A 10644-nucleotide genomic window follows, 5' to 3' on the forward strand; every position below is an offset into this window, starting at 1 on the left:
TCATCTTTCTCCCTGTGGACATCAGCGAGGACAGAGAAAGAAACGTCCCAGGCAGGACCCTGCTGACAGCACGGCAGGGCTGAAGGCAAACAGGAGGGCAGCTCAGGGCAGTCTGCAAAGCTTTTCAGACAAAGCAGCTCCTCACTGAGAATCTCAGCTCACCTGGGCTCATAGTGGTGGGCCAGGACACCAGAGGAGGGGCTGATGTCTGCCTGGAGGATGGTTCTGACTGGAGACTGAAAAGGTGTGTCAGAGTTATGGGAGCGAAAGGTGCTGAAGTCGTGGGTTCCCAGCAGGAACTGGGCTGCATCCCGCATGGCAGGCACGTTCAGGTAGCTGTAATCACACACGCAGAGCAAAGGAAAGGAGCATCAGGCGGGACCCAGCACATTAGGTGGGACAAAGTCCAGTTAATTGGTGAGAGGCTTAAACCTGGCACACGCAGATTTAACACGGCACCATTGGAGAAACCCATTTTGCAAGACGGAGTTTGTCTGTAATGGCCCAAACCACACACCAAGATGTCATTCAGATTTCTGCATCTGAAGTATCCAGGTCTGTTCCATATAGTCTCAAGCAGAGGAATCCGCACAGATTTACGCATGTATTCGGTGAACTGATGCTTATTTTTATTCTCTTTTTGTAAATTTCTAAGAAAAGCCTGAGCAAGCATGAACCATCCACGGCTTCAGCCTTTCAGACCTTAACAGAAATCAAAACATTTCTGAAGAAAACAAACAAACAAAAGCCCCCCGAGATTATATTTTTCAACATGATCAAACTTTCCCACTGTGCTCAAGAAAAATGACTAGCACCTACAGCATCCCGGTGCCGCTGATGACACCTAGGTGGCAATTCAGCTGCCCACAGAAGTTGGTATGGTGTGTTTCATACACCAGATGTGCTCAGCAGCGCACACACTGGCAGCTTCTCCACCACGCGCAGTCCGAATATCCCACCTTTCGGTGAGACACCTCCCGTCCGGAATTCCCAGTGCGCTCACCGGACCCTTTACTGCCTCTGGAGAAAATGCACCACAGTGTCCAGGACAGATTAAATGCTCTTTCATGAAGCCTGAGATGCAGGCATGCTGTGCACATCTAATTTTACAATTTATTTTTCCCTGCCACAGCCCACAGAAAAATCAATCAGTTCAGTGTTAGGACACTGTCATCTTCATTCCCCTGCTAGGACGGCCGAGGTTCCACTTTTTTCCATTTACCCCCAACTCTTATTCCAACAGCGGTGATGAAATTACCACGACTGGCCACAGACCTGTTTTTCTATAACACTGGGGAAAACTCCAGTTTTCCTCACTGTATGTTTACCTCAGTACAACATAAACTAAAAGGACAATAACAAATTATCTTTGGGTTTTGTTTGTTTTTTCCTCACCCACTGTTTACCAAGCCGTGAGCTGGTTTTGTTTTAAATGGCACTGAATTTGTTTTTCTTCCCTTGCATATACAAGCACTGATTTGTTATGACTCGGTGGCTACTCCAAGAACACAAGCGAATACTGAGCTAGATCCGCTGGTTTGTTGTTGTAGGGTTGCTCAGCACCACTGGCTCTCACTATTCAAACACGCAAGGACTCAGACAGGGAATGAGAGCGCAGATTCACATGCAGAAATAAGAGTGAGGGGGGAAAAAGAAGAATTCTCAGCCTTCTTTCTTGCCTGCCTCTACAACCACACCTAAACCTCCGAGATCTGCCACGTACCACGTTTCTGCCCGTCGGCATCACACCGAAGCGCTGCTCCTGCGGCCGCCTGTCCCAGTGGGTTTGCTGTGCGAGCTGGTGAGGCCACCTGGGGAAACACTCACCACTTCCATGGGGAGGGACACACAAAGTTGTTGATGGACTCCACTGGCCACCACCGAGTATTTCAGCAGTGGTTTGTCACAGGTACAACTACCAGCACGATTAACAAGAGCTGTAAGCCTCAGGTCTCAGCGAACACAACTGCTGTGGCTGCACTGATTTCAGCAGGGAAATCTAGCCAATACGAATGGGAAATCTGGTCTTCATGTGGAAATTACCCACTTCCCATTTCCCCCAAAAGCCAAACCTTTGCAGAGGGTGGAACACACTTACCCGCCCGTAGGAGCCCAGCAGAGATCCCTTTCGAACACCGGGACTTCCGAATAATGCTTGCAGCCCACCAACAGCCGGTAAATGTAGGTTCTCGACAGCGCTGAGAAGCGCGCGTGGAAGCTGTCGGACACTCGATAGGCACTCAAGATGCTGTGAGGACACAGGAGAATGAGTGAGATGGAGAGAAATGTCATGCACTAATTCAGAAGCTTTTGCCTGGTCACCACACAGATGGGAACTGAATTACCCAACGGATTCTCTGAGAAACTGCCCTTAAAATTAATCAAATACCCTTCTCTCCTGACAGCCAGGGACTAACCAGTGACCAGGGAGTTGCACCCGTAGGCTGCCACAGGCAGTGAGCAGCACACCTAAGGAACACTGCGCCCTCCTGCTTTCACAGAGCCATGGTCCCAGACACGAGTGGGGAGGACTCCCCCAACAACAGTCACCTCTGTGCTCACTCTCGGAGGCAGCTACGCAGCTCATCGAAGCAGATGGAGATAGTTGAAACTAGGTCACTTCCCTCCCCCCACAACCTCCAAGACAAAGAGGCCTTGGCTGCAGCAATGAAAATTAAGGTGCATCCCACCATCGCCCAGACTGAGACCGAACAGAGCAAAACGCTGCATGCAGGAGACCTCCTGGCAGCCCCCGTGCGCCACACGCGCAGAAAACGTTCACGTCTACTCACCATCCCGCAGGGAGCGTACAGCAAAGAGTCACTGTCACACGGGTGTAACCTCTCTGCAGGTGTGATTTAGGGGACACCGCTCCTCAGAGCGGGGATTGTTTCCTTCTGCGTACCCTGCTGTCTTTGGAGTTTGGCACAGCGAGAAGGGACCCGGGGCAGCCAAAAAGACAGTATCATTTGGGACCAAGTGACAGCCAAACCTATTTATTTACTGTTAAAAGGTTGGTGCTTCAGGGATTTTTGCCGGCTTGAGTGCCTCTGGCTCACATCCCCTGACTGCAAAGGCTCTGACCACAGAAGGAGAAATTAAAGCCGAGCCACAGGCATCCATGAAGATTTGCAATAACAAACCCAGGAGACTGCTCCACTGCAATGAACTCTCAGCAGAAATGCAAACTACCTCTTCCAGGCCTGCCATGGAGTTTGAACCCAGGACCTCCAGCCTCTTCTAAACACAGTAATAAAACTATTGCATTTATCTTCCTCTGTCCACATGCCTCCGCAAGCATTTCATCCATCTTGAGCTGCTCTCGCTAACGCTTACGTGATTTGTATTAAATAACCATCCTTCTAGTGCCTCTGATAAAGCGATTCTTTCAGAAAAGCCTATTTTTGCTCACATGATTCTTCAACGCTGGAATCCCTTCCCTCCTCTCCCGGCAGATGCAGTTGCTGCCACAGGCTCTTTCTAGCTAGGAATACCCTTCATTCCAGCATTTATTCTAGCAGCCTCATTGCAGGCCTAGTGAAGATCCCATTTTTTTAAAAGACTGCTGGTCAATAAAGACTCTTGGCATTCTCTACCTTTTCAACAGAGCCTGAATTTCAGAGGAGGTTGAAGGAATAAAAGCCCAAAGACATCCAACTAGAAATGGCAATGGATTAGATACAAAGACGTCCTCTGGAAGTACACCCTTCTCTCTTCACTGACAACAGAAATTAAATGTCAGTTTGTAGGAGGTGGGAGAAAACCAGAAATAGAAGGTGTGAGTCTACTGTATTCCCGCCCCTGCTTAAGGGACAGCAAAGTCCTCCCAGAGTTACCCCACCCGTGAAATATGCTCTCATCGTCGGGGACAAGATCCTTTCAAATATGCTTTGCAAATCTAAAAGAGAGATGAGCTGACAGAAGAGACCCATCATGCCACAAAGAAGGTTATTGCTGCTGGTGATACAGTCAGCCAGCTCGGAATCTCGGGTCCCTTCCAAGCTCTATCGACTATAATGCGTTCTCACAGAGATCCCTCTCTCCATCACCCCCTGCTTGCAACCACATGAAAGTGCCGTTTTCTCTCCAGCATTAGCAGAGAATTCTTCTTGGCAAAGCAGCATTTCCAGAGGGAGGGATGGCTGCTGGATACGCTCAGACTCACACCCGTCACCGAGCGCCTTAACGGGAAGCAGCTGAACCACTTTTACAAAGTTCAGCCCAAGGGAGGTCGGAGAAGCAGAGCTGATGAACTCAGCCTCTCGCTGATCAGGACTGCTCCGTGTTCTGCCAGAAGGTAACTCCTCCCGATTCACACCTGTCAGGTCTTAGTGTGAGACAGAAAACTCCTCCTGTCTGGGAGATCCCACCACTGCCTCCTTTTGGAGATGCTCTATAATGTCAAGCTTCCTTCAGCAGCCATCCTGTGTGCTCCTGGCCTGACCCCAGGGCCAGCTACAAGGGCGTGCCTGTGTGACTGCCAGCGTGGAGCGTGGCAGGGTCACAGCGGCAGTTCTAGCTCTCTAGAACAGCTTATTCCTTTAGAGCTTGACAACACAAGCGACAAGCCGAAACTCAGGGGAGAGAGACTGAGCTTCAGCGGCTGGTGACGTGCAGAACAGACTGATTATAGCAGTGGTACACTCTGGCTGCACCGTCAGCTGGGTTCGAGGCCCAAACAATTGCTTTAGTCTTTTAAGGAAGGAAATGAAAACTGTGACCTGTTTCATGGTTCCTGTTACTGCTAGAACACAGAAGGGGGTTGACTTTCAGGGCATACAGAACCTGACCTAGTTTTCAGTCTGAGCACAAATAACAACCAAAACCCTGCACAAGTCAAATTCTATTTCAGAATCATTTTTTTTTTTCAATTGAGACAGCAGTCTGAAAAGAAATCCTCTCCAGCTCCACCCCGCAGCAGCTGCATTAGACTCCACACACATATGTCAAGGAAGGCGAAAGCTGTCAGGGGCCAGGACCCCCAGATGTTAGCGTGCCGCTCAGCTAGCCTGAGAGCGAGCGAGCTGCGCTGCGTTCTGGCCTCTCCCTGCAGGGGAACCGAGCTGCTGCGCTGAACTGCCGGCGGAGGCACTGGATTTGTAGGTGCACAGCTGCCAGTCCTGTATCGTCCTGCCAACAGGCCACCTCAGCTCTGGGACGAGCGCCCTGGCTGGTTACTGGATGGCTCTCTGTGGGCTGTGGAAGCAGTGAAATCCACATTCACTTTTCTTTCAGGTACCCACTGCGAGAGCTCTGCTTTCAGAGAGACTCGACCAGCCCTGCTAACTGCTAAAACACATTTCCGCAAGTAAGGAGGGGTGGGGGGAGCAACTTCCCTTCGGATTTCTGGGGACTGACAGCCATGCATTTCTAACAGCATTTTCTAACACAAATGGTTGGTTTAATGATCTTTTTTTTTCTTCCTGCCTTAAAGGCAGAAAAGGCCTACTTAGACATAGGTCTCATGTAGAATAAGCTTAGTCTGAAATTCTGCAATAAGTAATAACTCTAACAAGAAGGAAGAAGAAAATAGGAGAAGAAATGGCTGTCCTGTGCCGTCAGCAAAATTAAAGGACTTTGTCTTGCCACCAACTCACCGGATTGGCTCCGGCTTCAGGTGGTAATTAAGGCTGTAGATGAGCTGTTTCTCATTAAAAGCCGGCTTCCCCGGTGCCCTCTGGATGTCCAGGTGAGCAGCGTTGCAGAGCGCGTGGACACCAGCATCTGTTCGGCTGGAGATGTGGAACTTGATGGGAACAATGGGTTTTAGCTTCTGTGCTGCCTTCTGAAAGCCAACGAGAGACGGATTCATGAATGGCGGATTCACTTTGAGCTAGCCAGGAAAAAAACTCCTCCTCCTTGCTAACCACGTCTCCTTATTGCTCACACAGAAGTAATAGGGAGTTTTACCGCAGGCTGCAAAGAAAAGGATGGAGAGGAGTCTGGCTGGGGTCTGCTCCCAGCACCAGTGGCTTCTCTCCTGTTGTCCTGAAACCTCCTTAAACAGAACATCCCATACACCATGTGGGCTTCATCACATGTACAAAATAAAGCGAAAACTACTCCTCTCCCTGCTCTTGGCTTTATGTCATTGGCTGAGTGGGAAAGGGGACAGAGAATCACCCCTTTACATCCAGACACCACCCCTGCAATTACTGCTAAGACCTGGACCCAGACTGCTTCGGCAGCTCTGTCTGCACCGTCCAGATGTCCTCTGAGCCTACAGGTGGCTGATGAGGAAGTTTCCTCCCCTGGTTCCTCTATAATCTGTTCATATCACCCACCCTGAGTTTCAAAAGAGGCGCATTATTTACATCTAGTAACTGCTTGGGTAGCAACCAGTTTTTCCTGCCCTTTCAGAAAAAACAAGCCCCTAAACCGAGCAGGCCTTTCATCTGAGGAACTCCAAAGGCTTTGCTGCTCTTCATCCAGATCCTGATGGTTATCATCCAGGGATTCCTAAGGGGGAAACTGAGGCAGAAGTTAAGCTCTTGACCCAGAGACACCCAGAGAAAAAGCAACAGAGAAGACGGAGGAATAAAGGAGCCAGGCTGTTATCCCACGTGCTCAGAGTTCACAGGTCTCTGCTCCCTTCTTCAAGCCGCGGAGCGCACAAAGACCCTTCTCTTTAGCAGGTGGTACAAACAGTGACATCTTGGCTCGGCACCTGCAGGAGGCTGTTCATTGAGCCAGATCTCACCCATTTTCATTTAGCCTTTCCCCATCCAGCCATAGTCTTTCCAGATGACCATGTTCCTGGAGCAGCAACAAGCATCCTGGGGTGTTTACAACCCCCACACCCTGCAGAGCAGTGATGCAGGGGAAAGCATTACTTGTGTTTAGTAGGTCTGTTCTGCTAACAGGTTTCATTCACTAAGCACTTCCATATTTTGAATCATGCTGAAATTTCCACTGTTGTGTGCCAGAACGATATGGATCCACATTCCAGATTGCTGCTATTACTCACGGCTCAGCTCTCTTCTCACTCTGTACAAATGCTGGACAAGCAAGATGAACAACAGGCCCATTTAACATATACTACCTATGGTGCGAAGGCAAAAGTTCCACCACTTCTCTCCCTGAAACCTAAAATAAAAAATCCTCAAGATGCTCAGCCATCTACAGAGCAGAGAGGGAACCTGTGAGATCAACTGGACGGGAATGTTCAAGAGAAACTGTGCATTAGGAATGTTTTGGAGGAATGAGTGTCTATTTCTTTCAGAGCAGCTGGACCATTTACTGGTTTCATCATCCACAATGGTGCTGGTGGCACAGACACAAGGGACCACACTGCACTGCGAGGGATGCTGCACGGTAAGTTGCTGCGTTCTAATAAATAACAACACGCTAGCTTCTGGTTGCAAGTCATTGCTGACTCACTGGGTGCTATGTCAACTGAAAGCAATTAAAAACATAACTCATTTTTAGTGGAATAGATAAAAGTTAATGCAAAAGCTAGGAAGAAGCAGCTGAGAAAATGGTTTCTGCAAGAAGAATGGGTTTCCAAAGCAATCTCCTATGCTGCTGAAGTTATTACACAAACAGGCGTTGAAGACGACAGTTCTTTGGTCTGTTTTGGGGAGCAGGAGGGGCAGGAGTTGTAGCAAAGCTGCCTTGCACAGTGAGGAGTTCATGCACATTCTCCTTCTTTTCCTTTCACAAGGAATAATATCTGGCCTCAGCACAAGGCTGCTGGCCAAAGCGCAGCTTCGTGTGGGGAAGATTAGCTTTGGGCAGCATTCACCAGCGCAACGGGAAACAGCACGCTCAGGAGATGCTTCAAACCAAATGTGAAAGGGAACTTAACTCTGCAGATCCTAGCAGGCCTGGCACACGGCGCCGGCCAGCACAAGCAACAGCTACTCACTGTAGCAGAAGGTGCTAGGCAGAAGCTCTTCCTTTACAGCAGGAAAGTTTGTAAGAATTGAGACTAGAGCACAAAGTCCTGCATCTTTTAATTCCACAAGCAACCGGAGAGAGCCAAGTTGCAGGACTCAAACTTCCTCATCTGGGGAAGCAAGGTCTGGAACTGTGTGAGGACCAATCACTATCAAGCTTGGCTTCCAAGTGTTTCAAGACAAAAATGACTCCAAGAAATAAAGGAATTGATGTCTGCAAAGCTCACCCCCTTCAAAGATAAAAGCTCCTTCAAATATCTGCATCTGTCCCGGAACTAACACAAGTCTCCCTTTCCTCCAGACAGTCCCAGGCTCTGATACGTGGCAGTACTGAGGACCTCAAAAGCTGCTGTGCCCTGTATGACACAGCGCTTTACAGTGACAAAGGGCTACAGAGTGGCCTTCTGCTCAGCCCGAGGCCACCAATGGCCCCTTATCTCTCAGTGGGCTGCAGCTCGCGCTCACTGACCAGTCCGTTACGCTTTGAACGACACACCGTCTACACCTCACAGGTTATTTGCTCGCTGTAACTGCAAACCAACATCGGAGCATATTCAGACTACAGTCAAGATCTCATTACAGATTAAATTCTGCCCTTCCCTTCAGCTGCCTTCCCGGCTTTGGAAAGCTGTGAAGTTCAAGGCTGCACAGAAAAAGGAGGCAGGAAGATAAATTCCTACAGGCCCCAGAAGTTTTCTATTAAAGTTGCTTTAAGACTTCCCATGTGGTTGTAATAGACACAGCCCTGCTCAGCAGTGCCCAGCATCAATACCACCACATGAAAGCAAAGCACATATCCCACAACTGGCCTGCAAAGCGCTGATCCTGTGAAAAGACAACACCAAATAAGTTTATCTTTTTTCTTATTTTCTTCTTCTTTTCTCTTTTAATCACCCATCCTACCCACTCGCCTGTAAAAATAAAGTTACTTGGATAATGCAAAACAACTGCTGGGCTCACCCAAGGTCCGGCGCCTGGGGCTGAGACACGGGATGGTTCAGAGGATTAGACAGATGAGATAGAAAGTCCTTTGGGGCTCTTCTCTCAAGATCTGCACAACATTTAGACACTTTCTCCACAATGGTCTCAGGCAAGAAGCCATACAAATACACCCTCTTACTCAGCCGTAACTCATCACACTTTCCTTCTGCGGAGTGCTTCGCAAGAGCCATCACCCTCCCTCGGTCACCCAGCTCCCTTTTGGCTCCTGCCCTGCGCAGGAACGTGGCATTCCCCAGCGCTGCTCCAACAGATGCAGCTTGGAACTAAACTACAGCTGGGTCAGACAAACATCTGGGTGTGCTGAGCACTCACCCGATGCAAGTGACTTGCCTTCCACTCTCTGGTGTGCCAGGGGGTGTCTTGCACTCCTACTACACACTCATTCCAAGCCCAACCAGCACGTGGCTCCTGAAAGCCATTCTGACATTCCGGGAAGTGCCTGGGAGCAGCAAGGAACCACAGCGAGGACAGGATCATACCTTTTTTATCCTGGCACATCAGAAGTGCAGAAGAATGGAAACGAAGCAGTTTCTTCCTCTAGAACAATGGATATCCTGCCGTGCTTTGTTCTGAAAATACCTATCAGAGACATCCTCTCCTGGAAGGACACAGCATCTACTTTCTAAAGCAATAAAGGCTCTAGACGTGAACCAGCAGAGCAGCTGAGCCTGCTCAGCAACGAGGCAGGTCTAAGAACCAGCAGGGGCAAAGCCAGAGTGCTAACGAAGTTCATGTGCTTAGGCACCCTCAGGTGGGCCAGCACCTGGGCAGGGCTGCTCAGAATTGTAGTTCTCGGACGCCTCAGTTGCAGTGTGAAGGCTTCACATCTTTCTCAGGACCCGGATCTCAATGTCTCTGATTCCACCTGACCTATTCCTCCCACCTGTATACTGACATCATTTCTAAATCGCTTTGCTGTGAATATTATAGTGTGTTTTATTGCGCGTCAATCTAAAAATAATATTTATCCTTGATAATATCTGTAGCTCAACAATGTGACCCTACAAGTTTAATTTTAATGACAATTAGCAAGGACCTACCTCCAAATAATTCTGGACTCCAACCACTGACTGATTATTTGAAGTCCCCATAACTCCACTGCAGAGCAAAACAAACAGAACAGTGACTGACATGCGCCAAGACCCCAGGACTTGACACGGAGTCCACCAACACATCCAGAAGTTACTGGGGAACACTCATCAAACTGTTTGCTCCTGAGCGAGCTGGATCTTTTCACAGAACTTGCAAGGACCAAACGCTTTAATGAATGGACAGGAAAAGAGATACGGTGGTTATTTGCAGTGATTATTTATGAAGTGCAGAGAGACACATCCTGAGGTTAAACCCAACCTACCTGTAACTGCTCGGAGTAATTTAGGTCAGTAGCCACAGTGCCACACACCGTGCACTGCAACAGAGCTGTGGCAGAGGATGGTAGTACTCTGTGAACTCCTCAGGAAGACAGGCACAATTCCATGAGTTGGAGCTGCACAAGTTCTCCCAAATGTTTTGTTCTGGTTTTTTTACTGTAAATACGTGTGGGATGTTGAAGGCCTGGGGAAACCCAACCTCTGCCACGCTCCTGCAGCACCCAGCCCGCAGCCCACCCCACCTTCCCCGCAGCTCCAGGCAGCAGCGGGGCGCAGAGCCGCGCTCGCCGCCTGCTCTCACCTCCTCAGCCGGGGATTTACCCGCACCGAGCCCTGTGCGCTCGCCCAGCCCTTCCCCAGCCGCCTCCTCGTCG

General features: G+C 49.4%; 1 protein-coding gene across 1 annotated transcript in view; it reads right to left on the reverse strand.

The window, feature by feature from the left end:
- PUSL1 (pseudouridylate synthase-like 1) overlaps nucleotides 1-9994 on the reverse strand; it is a 21115-nt gene extending 11121 nt beyond the window's left edge. Inside the window, exons 1-4 of the mRNA XM_010137908.1 lie at nucleotides 9941-9994; nucleotides 5598-5785; nucleotides 2099-2248; nucleotides 163-336 (exon numbers count right to left, since the gene is read on the reverse strand). Coding sequence (XP_010136210.1) covers nucleotides 163-336; nucleotides 2099-2248; nucleotides 5598-5785; nucleotides 9941-9991 — 563 coding nt within the window. The 5' untranslated portion in view covers nucleotides 9992-9994. The remainder of the gene's footprint in view (nucleotides 1-162; nucleotides 337-2098; nucleotides 2249-5597; nucleotides 5786-9940) is intronic.
- Nucleotides 9995-10644: the final 650 nt, after the last annotated feature.

Source organism: Buceros rhinoceros, unplaced genomic scaffold (genome assembly GCF_000710305.1).
Source record: "Buceros rhinoceros silvestris isolate BGI_N320 unplaced genomic scaffold, ASM71030v1 scaffold4126, whole genome shotgun sequence".
NCBI classification, from domain to species: Eukaryota; Metazoa; Chordata; class Aves; order Bucerotiformes; family Bucerotidae; genus Buceros; species Buceros rhinoceros.